Source organism: Trichomonas vaginalis, chromosome V (genome assembly GCF_026262505.1).
Source record: "Trichomonas vaginalis G3 chromosome V, whole genome shotgun sequence".
Lineage (NCBI taxonomy): Eukaryota > Parabasalia > Trichomonadida > Trichomonadidae > Trichomonas > Trichomonas vaginalis.
Window position 1 is genome coordinate 7,312,452 of NC_067207.1, and position 13,398 is coordinate 7,325,849.

Below are 13,398 nucleotides of genomic sequence, written 5' to 3' on the forward strand. Positions count from 1 at the left end.
TTAAAATTTCTTCATTTGGTTCATTGGATTCTAAGTTATAGATCCTCTCATATGTTGAAATGAAGTCATTGTATTGCTCTAAATACTCGTCGCACATTTGGTTGCTCGCCTCTTTTATAAAATGATGCGTTTACCATATTCAGTTTGGCAAACAAAAATTTCAAAGCATTGCCCTCCCATTCAAATTGATTTGCTTTACAATTTTTTGAATACTTTAATTTTTACATGCATAATTCTGAATGTATGCCATTATTAATCGGAAATAAATTCTAAGTCAAAACGCCAATTCAATTTTTAATACCAGTTCACTTTCATTTATTTATCATTTAATGGAGTACATGTTATTGAGCATGATACTATTTTGTTAATTAAATTACTCTTTTAATGAATTAAATTGAATTTGCTCAAGAATTAGTCCCCACATTTTCATATCATCATCAGTGTTTTAATGATTAAAAGTTGAGCTCAAATACATACTATATATTTCTTTTCTATTCTCCAAATTATAAAAAAAAGAAAATTCATAGACAATTTAGAAGCAATTAAGAGATACTTTCAATTGACCAATATGGAATTCTGATCATTATCGAAATGATATGATCATTTTGCTATAAATTCTGAAGGGAAAGGGAAAATGAATAAAAAAACCAAGCAATATAGCGTAATTTCGTTCTATTTGTCACTTTTTTGCATTGTTTTTTTTTTCAAATGATGGGAAAAATAATAAGCGGAAATAAACGAATTGATGACTTTGATAACAAATTGACAGAAGTTGGTGTCCAAGCTATTTTAAGCGAGGACTCCGGATCTTCTTCAATGATTCGAAACAGTGAGAAAGATCCAATTATCCCATGGAACAGCCCTGATTTAGCAAGACCTATTTGCTCATGGTCAACATTCCCAACCAAACCATCTCCTCAACTCGAAGCTCTTGTAAATTTGTTCGATTCAGAAAGACCATAAACTCTATCAACAACCAACATATTTTACGTAATCATTTCGATATTGTTTACTAAATAGATTGTTTATATTACATTTTATAATAATAAAGCTTGCATAATTTGTTTTTTCAAGGAATAATTTAAAAAATTTGAAGTAAAAAAAGTTAAAATATTTGTAATTACAAAGATTTTTATAATTCTTGTTTCATACTACTATCAGCCGTTGTCGTTTCTTCCTTTGGTTTTTCTTCCACTTTTTCATCAACTTTTTGTGGCTCTTCAGCCTTTGGTTTTTCTTGTTCCTTAGGCTTCTGTTCCTCTTCTTTAGGCTTTTCTTCTTCTTTAGGTTTTTCCTCTTCTTTTGGCTTTTCTTCTGCAGATTTAGTTACTTTTGGCTTCTTTTCTTCAAATTCGACATCTTCGTGATTGTTTAATGATGTATCTTCTGTAACAGTAGCTTCAACTTCTGTTTCATTGAAATCTGCATCGTCAACTTCACTATCAGATAATAATTCTTCATCTGGGATCTGAATGTTGTCACCTTCACCGAGTTCTGCTCTTCTTTTAGCAATTTTCTCCTTTCTAAGCTTCTCCTTGCGCTCACGAGTCATGTTTGCCTTGTGTTCAAGTTTTAATTTCTTTAATTTACCAAATTTATCGGCTTTATCGGCATATTCAGCTCTATCCTTTTCATTATCAGCAACTTGAGCGGCTGCTTGATAGATTTGGCTCATTGAGTCTTCTTCTTCGCCATAATCGTTTTCTTCTTGCATTCTCATCATTTCTTCTCTGTAGTTCTTGAGTTCCTTGAGTTCTTTCTCACGGTCTAACTCAGCAGCAAACTTTGCGATCTCTTTGGCCGCATCGTGAGCTGCTTTTGTAACTACATCTAATCTTGTATAATTTGTCTTATCTTTTTTGGCCTTTAGCTCTTCAAGCTTGGCTTCAAGCTCGGCCTTCTCCGTTTGGTTGATGCAGGCTTTGATATCAGAGCGAAGACGATTTCTTTCTAATTTGTCTGGTGGAATGAATCCTTTGAGCTTCTCCATAAGCTCCTCCTTCTTTGCTTGATTCATTCTGGCATCTGCTTTATCTACTGCTGTACGAATTAATTTTTCTTGTAATTTAATTTGGTCGTAAATCTTAACTATCTCTGGATTCTGCTCATCAGAGAACCGCTTTTTAATTGTCTTGTAGTTATTGTAGATTTGTTGAAGCATTTCAAAGGCAAGAATCTTTGGAAGTGTGTTTTCTGTGATAGGTAATGGTACATCTGTGATATTTGGAGAGTGGATAGTAACATAAACTTCTTCGCTCTCAGACTCTTCGTATAAAATTCCATAATCAACATAAAATCCTTGATATGCTGCAACATATTGAGCAGCATTTTGGAATGTATCAACATGGACAGATAAACTACGAGCAAATCCTGGAACATGGCATGCAGCAACAATTAATAATGGTGACATTCCGTCAATTTTGGAGGCATATGTAGCAGGACTATACATTTCAAGAGGTATACCCTCTGGTTCTCTCCAAGCAAGAGATGAAAAAACGAGTGACCAAAACATCTCTATGCGACCAAAAAATTTATGATCAAAAAACAGTCCAAAATTAGTGTAATTAGAGCAATAACATATAGTTGATGGATATTTTCTAATCAAAATTTCTTTTAAAATGGTATATATAATATTATATCATATTCAAGTCCTATTTATTATAAATATTAACAATAATTAAGTAAATATTATTTTTCTTTATAAGCCACTCCGTTTGGAACCTGGTGGTAATTTTTCATGACAACCAAGCGATAGTGAAATTTTTGATTTTCCACTAAATAAAAAGTTATAAATATAAATATAATTTGTAGTTATTAGTACTCAGGCGGTGGAGCCGCTTTCTTTCGATTCTTTCTTCCAGGCAGTATGAAAAAGAGAAGATATAATATTGCGAATGATATAACATTTATTTTATAAATGATTTTTCTTATTCATTGAATACCTTCGCTCCTCTCGTTTTAAGTCATGAAAACTATATCCAAATGTAAAAAATATATGTTTATTTTTCTTCATAATATTTTGATGTGATATATTCAGAAGTTCTTTCAATTTCATTGAAAAGGCAAATAAAAAATAGCCTAAAAATATGAGTTTCTCAGAATTTATTACGTCTGTAAACAGAAATTAAGACATTCATTACAAATAAATACTTTGATTTATCATAGGCAACATTTTGCATTGTTTTTGGATATTTGATTTCAAGTGCAATGTAACGAATTACGTCATCTGTTTTTTCATCTGAGATTCTAGTCATATCTACGTAGTGAACAATCATTGTCTTCTCACCAAAGAGTGTTTTGGATAAATCTAATAAAATTGTTTTATTTGTTATATATAAATGACTTTTTTCTGGAAATATACCTGGATAGGTTCTAGAAATATTGAAGGTTCCTGGAATAAAAATATTCACTTGATCTGAAATCATATAAAATGGATTACCATCAATAGATATGTTATTGGAATTACTATCAAAAGTAATACTTTTCAAATTTGTGCATGACCTAAATACCCCAGCTCCAATTACTTTTACATTTTCTGGAAATGTTATCCTAGTCAATGATGTACAATTAAAAAATGCATCCAATTCAACAGTTGTTAATTGCTTTGGAAAAATAAAATTTGTTAATGATATGCATGATGAAAATGCAACCATATAGATACATATTACATTTTCCGGGAGTGAAATATATTCTAACGAAAAACAATTACAAAATGTATAGGCATTGATAATTGAAATATTTCCTTTTATTATTATACTTTTTATAGATTCGCAAAAATAAAATGCAGCAAATCCAATCTCTACAATCTTTCCCTTAATAATAATATTAATTAATGATATACATAACTGAAATACTGAATTCCCAAATCTCATATCATTTCCTTGAATAGTTATACTAGATAGCGATTTACATTCGCAAAATGCTTCATCTCCAATTTCCGTTATACTTTGTCCGATTTCAATATTTGTTAAAGATGAACAATATGCAAATATTTTATAACTGATTCGTGTTACAGTAATATCAATTATATTTAGATTTTCGTTTTGCTGTAACTTTTTAAAGTTAGGTGATGCAGCGTTTTCCGATATGGTGAGACTAGTCAATTTATAGCACCCATAAAAGAGAGAGGGTCAAAGTTGCTATTTGTCACTTTTCCACAAGAATATAATGGGGAAAAAGTTATCATATAGTTGATCTCATTCACTGAGGTGAGAGATGCATGTAGTGTAATTTGATAAACAGTGGGATTGCTGCTCTAAGTCCTAGGTTCGAGACACATTGTCTTCATTTTTCTCCTTTTTATTGACGTAAACTATTCAATTTTTGTGTTCTCCATTCAAATTTCAGAATTTTTTTTTGCAGATTTCACGCTACATTCGAAGTTACCTTTTGTAACAACCACCACTGCCTACGAAAGACGAAAGTGTGTCACGATTTCACCCGGAAATCCGACGGTTGTTTAAGAGTATGCACTTTTGTCACCTACTCACCCATAAAATGCTTCATCACCTATTTCGGTTAATTTTTTTGACAATTCAACTCTAGTTAATGAAGTACAGTACTTAAAAACACACTTTCCAATAGATGTGATATCGGAGTTGATCCTAATTGATGAAATATTTACGCATTGAAAAAAGCAGTAATCAGAAATCGACGAAACACAATTGCATACAGTGTATTCACTTTCAGGAAATGTTTCGATAACTCTTAATAATGTCGAATTATTTTCTCCTGAGAAAATTGATTTAGAATCAGTTTGAAAATAAGTATTTTCCGAATGAACAGATATGTTTTCTAATGGACAGTTAGTAAAAGCCAAAGGGTCAATCGACATTACAAATTTAGGAATATATATTGAAGAAATTTTTGTGCTATCGAAAGTTCTAGCTTCTATAGTTTCTAATTTAGAAAATGGCGATATATTGATAGCGGCTAAACCACTATATGAAAATGCTCCAGAATAAATAGTAATAACAGAATCTGGCAAATCGAATGTTTTTAGATTTTTATTACTAGAAAAGCAAAAAATTCCAATGCTTGATATATTAGAAGGTAAAATTACTAAATTTAAAGATCGACACTGGTAGAAAGCAAACGAGCTAAGAAATGTAAGTTCGGTGCATTCGCTCAAATTTGCAGATAAAATACCAGTTTCATAAAAACTCCAGCTACTAATATTGACAATTTTGCTTTTCTCTTCAAATCTAAGGGATGTGATTTTAGATTTACAATTTAAAAAAGCATAACTGTATTCATCCTTGCTGTAAATTTCTACAACACTACTTGGAATTAAAACCTCACCACTTAAGCTTGAAGAGCAACTGTTAAGAGTTTGATTAGAACCATCTTTATATCCAAGAGAACCAATGCTAAAGCCTAAACAAAGGAGAAAGTAAATCAATTCTGAGGATGAAAGCTAATTGAATGAATTTAAAATTCTTAAGTTCAAGCCTTAATATTTTAAAGCTGGCCAAATTTGTCTGATTTTAAATATCGAGGATTAATCTAGCACTTATTACGAGTTAGATATGAATATTATTCTATTACTTTTGTCATAAAGAATTCTTTACAATCATAATTGGAATCTTCAGTAAGGCCAAGCTATTAGAACCTTATAGTCTATTGATTCTAAAGCGTTTTTGTTTAATTCTTGATTTGGTTTGAAGTATTCTAACAAAAATATTTGTGTTTGAGATCATGATTAACTAATATTTCATAATGACAAATATTAAACAAAAAATTGATAAATACGATCATTTACAATTGAAAAAAGCTTTCAAAAAATAGTTATCTGACAATCTGACATTAATCGGCGGATTTGAATATACGTTTTTTACATGATCATAAATGTCCCTTCATATAAAATCAAATTTAAATATCCGTATTAATTTAGAAAAGCAAAAAATGAAAGACCGATTCTTGATCAGAATGTGTGAAATTCATTATGATTTACCATAAAGGTACTTATTGATGGAATACCTTATTGATGTTAAGATTTCACTATTTATTTGCTAATCATAATTATTTTTCATTACTTTTTATAGCAACTAAAAGATCATATCTGCTTAATATGCTAGACTAGTCAACCATAGTTTTGTTCTTTAAGAGGAGATGGATAATTAGAATGGTATTGAATTAAATCAAGATATCATAAGCAATTGAAACTACAGTCCAAATTGCTTTCTTACTAAATGATGTATTAGTAATTATAGTAAGAATTGAACATATTTCCTATTGATAGTTTTAACTTTATTCAATTCAGCTGTAAAATATGATTCTATCATTATCAACACCAAAGTAACATACAAAATCACTGAATTTAATTATAAAGTTTAGATAGGAATAGTATTTAATCTTATCAGATACCATTTTTTTCCTTTTGTTATAGGGCGTATAATTTTTGGTTCTATCAAAGAAATCAGTTAGAAAAGAATGGCTTGTCTACCTACTGCGTTCAATTGTTAGAATATTTGAAAGATCTAATAACGACGCTGAATGAAAGTAATATTGAGAACACATGTCCAAGCTTGGAAAAGATGCTCTCTCTTTTATGATAAATGATTTTTTGTTCCAGCTTTTTTTTTCTTTTTTCAAATATTACAAACGTAAATAATTGAAAATACGTTATTCATCTAATGAGCGATATTTCGATTATTCACGATGAGTCAATGGGCTTTGACGCCTCGTTTGGAATATCCTTTATTGGAGATAACATGTTTACAATTAGATGCGGAAATTTCTTGCAGATTTGCCAATTTAAAGATCGCGCAATTGAAATTCTCAGTTCAATATCAGGCGAATTAACAGGCTTTTCTGCTATGGTAGGAACGCCACTATTACAAACTCTTGCATACGCAGATCAAATTCAAAATCCACTTATTCATTTCGTAGATATTAACGGCAAAGAAACTGGAACAGTATCAGTCCAAGGAACTTTCGGTGTTAAGTCATTAGATTTCTCTTACGATGGACAGTGGCTTTATTCACTTGGTGGACTTCCAACATTCCGTTTATCTGCTTTTGACTGGCAGAATAAAGTTGAAGTTACAAACAAGACTTTCAATTCACCAATTGGTCAAAATATCAGCGTTTGCCCAATGCATCCTCGACTTATCGCAGTTTATGGAGATGATAACTTAGTACTTCCTGAATTACCACCAGAATTACAAGATGATCCAGAACCACATCTCAGATTCTATACTCTACAAGGTTGCAAAGAACAATATGCTTTTGTTGAAGTTATTGCAGAAATTGATTCTCCAGTTACAGCTTTGACATGGTCACCAAAGGATGAGTGCATTGTTGCCACACGTGATGGCAGAATTATCATCGTAAATCCACAGACAGGTAAAATTGTTGGAGATCCATTTAAACTCGAAGCTTTAGAAGACGGACAGCAATATGCTTCCGCTCTTTTCTGCACATCTAAGTATATCATTACATCAGGAACATGCGGAAATATCTATTGGCTCAATTACGAAGATCTTCATCATACAAACGACCTTTTCATTTTAGAAACAGGCGCTCCAATTCTATTTTTCAAGATCTTCCCACATTCAAATCGTTTAATGTTCGGTACTGATCGCAATTCTCTTATCTGTGTCGAACTCGATGAAAATACTCACCAAACAATTGACAGTGGCAACGCAATGACATGCTTACGAGAGACCCACCAAGGTCCTATTACAGCTGTATGTGCTCTTCCTCACCAAATCATTACTGCCGGTGCAGATGGCACATTACGAACATGGACTTGCTCTCCATACTTAGCGCAGACACAAAAACTAACATTTGCTAACGAATCATTTACATCTTTGGCCTCTTCCAAGAGCGGTTCTTTAGTTGCTGTCGGTTCTCAAAGTGGTGTCCTCAGAATTATCAACTCGATTGACCCAGATGATCCAATTTTACTGTTCAGAGAGCGTCTCCATGCAGGACCAATCACTTCTATTGTCATTACGGACCATTACATCGCTTCAGGATCAACAACAGGAAGCGTTGTCATTCTTAGAACAGATCCAAACTCATGTTTCCCATTGATTGGCCTTTTGCAATTGAGAACAAGTGTTGTTTCCCTTTCTGCTCCACCTCCTCTCAAACCAGCCAGTGGAGGAAATGCTCCAGAACAGTTGTTGATTGCTACAGGACACAGAGAAATTATCAGAATTGATGTTCCTAACGAAGCTCCTGATAATTTCAAGCTCCAAATCGAAACACTCAACAGAGCATTACTCAAAGTATCAAACAAAGTATCAACAATCACTGCAGAACCAACACTTCGCGAAGAACAACAATATTTCTTCTGTGGATGTGACGATAAAAGTGTCAAATATTACTGCATGCCCGTAACAACCGGCGAATTAGATTTAGTTGGAATAGATGATGTAGAATGCTCTAGTCCTGATGATACATTCACAGGACATTCAAAGACAGTTACATCTATTGCTTTGTCACCTGATCAACAGTTTGTTGCTTCAGGATGTGCAGGAGCAACATTAATTGTCCGCGAAATAGATAACGCGACAGCACAGTTGAAGAGAGTCATGATGACAGTTACTCATCACTCTCCATCGAATGGAGCAATCAGTGGAATCTGTTTCTCTCCTGATGGAAAGAAGTTGTTCACTGTTGGTTACGATGGATGCATCAATACATACTCAATTCGTGTTGATCCATCAGCAATTCCTCGTGATTCTTTCCAAGTTCCAAGAGAAGGAGCTTTCAAGTCATCAATCTCAAGACAGTTCTTGATCGATCACCAGATCTCTTCTTTGACAGAAATGTGGATGGGAAGAGAATACGGATCAAGCGAAGACAACGGATTCCACAACGATGATGGCAATGGAAGTGAAGAATTACCATTAGCACAGCAAATCAAGGCTGAAAAAGATAAGCAACAACAGGCAGCAGCTCAAGAATTCCAGAAGGAATTAACAGAACAGATCACACAGATCAAGGATGAATTCATGCATTTGGTTGAGCAAAACGAGAAAGCACCAGAACTCGAGAAACTCACTAAACAAGACTTCACTTTGGATGTTGCTTCAGCAGAGAAACTCCAACAACTTGCTGAATACAGGAAATCTCTCATTTTATATCGCAGAACAATCAAGAACCAGATAAGAGAACTCAATGCAGATAAAATCACACAAAGAGCATTCAAGCCATTTGAACCTAAATTGACAACAATTTATTCATTCAAGACACCAATACATTTCGATAATTTCCCACTTCCAATTCTCACAGAGAAAGAACAAAGACGTCTTAAAGTTGTTACATTGTTGAGAAGAACAGAAATTGCCGCATTGAGATACAAACCAGGTGTTGGATCATCATTAGTTGTTTCACAGATGAGAGACACTTCTCTTGATGGTTCTCGTTATTTGTTCTCTCGTTCAAACTCATTAGTTACATTAACACAAAGTGAACAGAGTGACAACGAACTAATTGTTAAAGAAGATGAGAGATTATTGTATGATCCATTCCAGTTAGTTACCGGAAACAGAAAGGTCACACAACTGACAATTGTTCAGCATTTGATTCAAGAAGCAATGCATAATTTCAACACAATCTTTGAAGACATGATGGGTCGTAAAGCAAATGCAGTTCAGAGTCTTCAAGAGAGAAATAAGAGAATCAGACAATTGATCAGATTATTGAGACTTAATCCAGATGATTATCAGTTGTTCGATCCACCAGCATATCCAAACGAAGATCCAGAGAGTTTCTTGAAAGTCAAAGATGAAGAAGTCATTGTCAAGAAACTTCAAGGTCAAGAAGTCAAAGAAAACGTGAAATCTGATGAACTCGAGAAAGACTCATTTGCACAGAGAGCATTGAGAGAGATGATGGGTGGAAACATCAGTGTTGGTAACATGGAAGAAGCTCCACAAGATGAAGAACCAATTGCTCCCGAGTGGATGACAACGAAGAAGAAAGAAGACATGACAGAAGAAGAACAGTACCAAGTCCAGGAATTCGAAAAGAAGAAGAAACTCTTTATTGAAGAACGCGAAAAGCGTAAGAAGACATTATCTGCCGAACTTGTCAAACTTTATAAAGGAACAGCATCAACAATCGAAGAATTCGATCACCAGATGTGTGCAGCATATATCCAAAGAATTGATACTGAAGAAAAGATTTATTACCACAAATTAGAAATCATGCATTTGTTGTTCACAATCAACAGCGAAAGAGAACTCAATGCTAAGTTGAACCAGATTTCAGATGACATAGAAGACAAGAAGGAATTGATCAGACAACGAACACAAACATGGAAGGAAATCTCACAAGAAGCAATTGCAGCAGCTAAAGCAGCACAAACAGCAGATGAAAACTTGAAATCAGTTCAAGATCAAGTTGATAAAGACTTCAAAGCTCGTGATAACCAACCACAACTCATTCGTTGGTACAAGCACTCTGTTGCTATCAAATACAGACCGAAACCAACAAACAAACCAAACGTTTTCAGTCAGTTCATTCATCCTACAATCGATTTCACAACTAATACAGAAGAAATCCTCAATCCAGCGAACAGACCGCAGAATCTTCCAGAACAAAGATGGAAGAACTTCTTAGAGTACTGCGAGGCAAAGACAAGAGATTCAAGAGAACAAGCAGAACGTCATGATGAATCAAACGAACTGAAAGCAAGAGAGAATTCATACAAAGATGAATTGACTAAACTTGAACAACAAGCAGAAGAACTCGAGACAAATCGTGCAGAAACAGTCGATAAATTACTTAATGCAATGGTTGATATGCATGTTCCATTCACATTCAGACAAGGACAAGTCGAAATTCCAAACGACACAATCCTTCTCGATTACAAAGACATTGTTCTTATCAACAAGAAAGTTGTTTCAGCACAGAACGAGAAGATCATCGAAGCCGGCAAGCGAAAGATCGATATGCTTGAGAACATCAGAAGACATCATTCAGAACACAAAGAGTTGCGTTGGAAGATTGCCAAGTGCAATGTCGACTTGACAAACTTGCAAGAAGAAATCCAAGAATATCAATTGTTCAGAGTCACGAAACTCGATCAAGAACTGATCAGATCACGACTCACAAAAGGACAATCAGGCGATGACAGAAACCAGAAAGAATTGAAGTCTCTGAAAGCAGGATTAGAAGGAATGGTCAATCAACACAAACTTAAAGTTGAACATGCACAAGCAAATCTTAAGAAGTTGCAGAAGAAACTTGAACAGAAGAAACAAGAGAATGATAAGATCGAAAACGAGATTCTTCAGATGCAATTAAATCTTAAGGAGAGGAAGCGAATCTACAACATCCAGATGAAGAGTACAGAAGGCGCACAAGATGCAAGAAAGAGAAGACTGAAACAAGTCATGCTCATTTCGAAACTCAAACGAGCTAAACAAGTTCAAGAAGCAAAGATTGCCTCTCTTCGCAAAGATGTTGCAAGACTTCGCAAGTGTGTTTACACATCATTTGGCGATGATGACACTGAAGTTATGGTTGGATACAAATCTTAAATTTATTTTACTTTATTTTTGTAAACTTTATTATTAAACAAATCATTGTTAAATTTCTAATACTGAAATGTTTTTGAGATATACGATATCTAATTCATGAATTATAATGTGTGTCCTATGTATGCCCTTTGTCTACCATATACTTAATTAATATGTATGTGTTAAATATTGTCAACAATCAAAGCTATTCATTCTATTTTGTGGTTGTTGGAAAATCGAATACTACATTCTTACACACTTTCAAAAAGTGGACAATAAAACCTTCAGGATACCCTTACGTGTCAGATTTTTTGCGCATACGAAGAAGTCATGCTAGACATGAGCTATAAACCTGAAATTTTAGCAACATATTTAAAACTTTTTAAACTACAATACACTTTAATATTCAAGAACAAAAATATTCTTTTTAGAAATTACATAATTATTTTATGTGAAATCTATATAAAAACATATTTTGCGAGCGTAACTTTTTTCTTTATAAGCACCTTATATGACTGATAAACTGTGAAGGCACATAATTGTTAATTCATAGAGTTGATATGTTTCCAAAATTGAGAGGAAATTTGAAAATTGAATACCCTTTCAATTCAATTTTCAAAAGATATCAGCTCCTTCAATAATTGAAGGACGATTTTGATCATTTGCTCTTAAAACAAGTATGCCATGGAGAAAAAAGTTACGCTCGCAAATCTGAAATATAACTATCATATAAAAAAATTAAATTTCTAATTTTTTACTCTATAGATATTATTGGCCACTTGTGTAATGCATAAAAGTTTATGTCATATGCATACATTTGGAAGTATGGGAGACGAGGGAAATTACTTCTATGAGGCACTAGGATTTTTAAAAATTTCTCTATCGGACTCACCATTCAATTTCTCGAAAATTAAAAAAAATCAATAATAGCTAAAATGTATTATGCATAACAAATTTTAATGTTACACGAAAAAAAAAAAAAAAAAAAAAAAGGTAGTGGGGCTTCCAGGCACTTCGTGCCCTCTAGCCCCCCGTCACTTTTCTGTCACTTTTCAGGAAAAAACATTTTTATTATATATATAAAATGAATTTTACAAAACCACCGTTACCCTTCTTTGGAAATAAGAGTAGATGTAAAGATATTCTATTGAGAGAACTTAAGAAACTACCGAATGGTCTAACATTTGTAGACTTGTTCGGTGGAAGTTTCTATATATCTCATTTGTGCCATACAATATTTCCTGACTCAAAGATTATATGCAATGACTTCGACAACTATATGAACCGTCTCAAACATATACCAGACACAAACAAAATATTGAAAGAGTTAAAAGAAAAGATACCTATAGGTAAGATGGAACGTATACCATTAGATAAGAAAAATACTGTCAGAGAGGTTTTGAAAAAGGCAGAGTATATTGACTGGGATAGTATATCTGCTAGACTATTATATAGTGGTGCTATAAGAGTTCATGACATTGAAACACTTATGTCAAAAGTTTTATATCTTAACTATACAAATGTTTTCAAAGAGAACATAGAAAAATATATTGAGGGTATAGAGTTTGTGAGATGTCATTGGACAGAGTTGTATGAAAAATATAAAGACAAGGAAAATGTTTTCTTTATAGTGGACCCGCCGTTCTATAACACATGGGATTTTCAATACCAAGTAGACTGGACTTTGAGAGACTCTTTAGAAACTTTAGACGTTTTACATAACCATCCATGCTTTTACTTTACATCCGATAAAAGTGGTTTGGAAAGTGTCATGAGATGGTTAGAGGACATACATGACTATGAGTTTAGATACGATAAGATAGAATATGAGAGAGGTCCTATAAACTGGAGAAAGTGTCATAACAAAGAAATTTTACTAGTAAGTAAATGTGGTTTGAAATAGGACTACTTGTTTTAG

General features: G+C 33.3%; 4 protein-coding genes across 4 annotated transcripts, besides 1 other annotated feature; 3 read left to right on the forward strand and 1 right to left on the reverse strand.

Moving 5' to 3' along the window:
- Nucleotides 1-697: 697 nt before the first annotated feature.
- On the forward strand, nucleotides 698-1,066 carry TVAGG3_0294150 (uncharacterized protein; the record flags this gene model as incomplete). The annotated part of the gene is made up of 1 exon (XM_001583774.1): nucleotides 709-963. One exon carries the CDS (start codon nucleotides 709-711, stop codon nucleotides 961-963), a length of 255 nt encoding a protein of 84 aa, XP_001583824.1.
- A 54-nt stretch (nucleotides 1,067-1,120) lies between these two features.
- On the reverse strand, nucleotides 1,121-2,515 carry TVAGG3_0294160 (uncharacterized protein; the record flags this gene model as incomplete). Its single annotated transcript, XM_001583773.1, has 1 exon — nucleotides 1,133-2,449. The coding sequence occupies one exon, from the start codon at nucleotides 2,447-2,449 to the stop codon at nucleotides 1,133-1,135; it is 1,317 nt and encodes a 438-aa protein (XP_001583823.1).
- A 1,943-nt stretch (nucleotides 2,516-4,458) lies between these two features.
- Nucleotides 4,459-4,488: a mobile genetic element.
- A 2,134-nt stretch (nucleotides 4,489-6,622) lies between these two features.
- Nucleotides 6,623-11,559, forward strand: TVAGG3_0294180 (cilia- and flagella-associated protein 43 family; the record flags this gene model as incomplete). The annotated part of the gene is made up of 1 exon (XM_001583772.1): nucleotides 6,636-11,501. The coding sequence occupies one exon, from the start codon at nucleotides 6,636-6,638 to the stop codon at nucleotides 11,499-11,501; it is 4,866 nt and encodes a 1,621-aa protein (XP_001583822.1).
- A 1,005-nt stretch (nucleotides 11,560-12,564) lies between these two features.
- TVAGG3_0294190 (phage tail repeat-like family) lies at nucleotides 12,565-13,383 on the forward strand (the record flags this gene model as incomplete). The annotated part of the gene is made up of 1 exon (XM_051229203.1): nucleotides 12,565-13,383. The coding sequence occupies one exon, from the start codon at nucleotides 12,565-12,567 to the stop codon at nucleotides 13,381-13,383; it is 819 nt and encodes a 272-aa protein (XP_051098933.1).
- Between the last annotated feature and the right edge of the window lie 15 nt (nucleotides 13,384-13,398).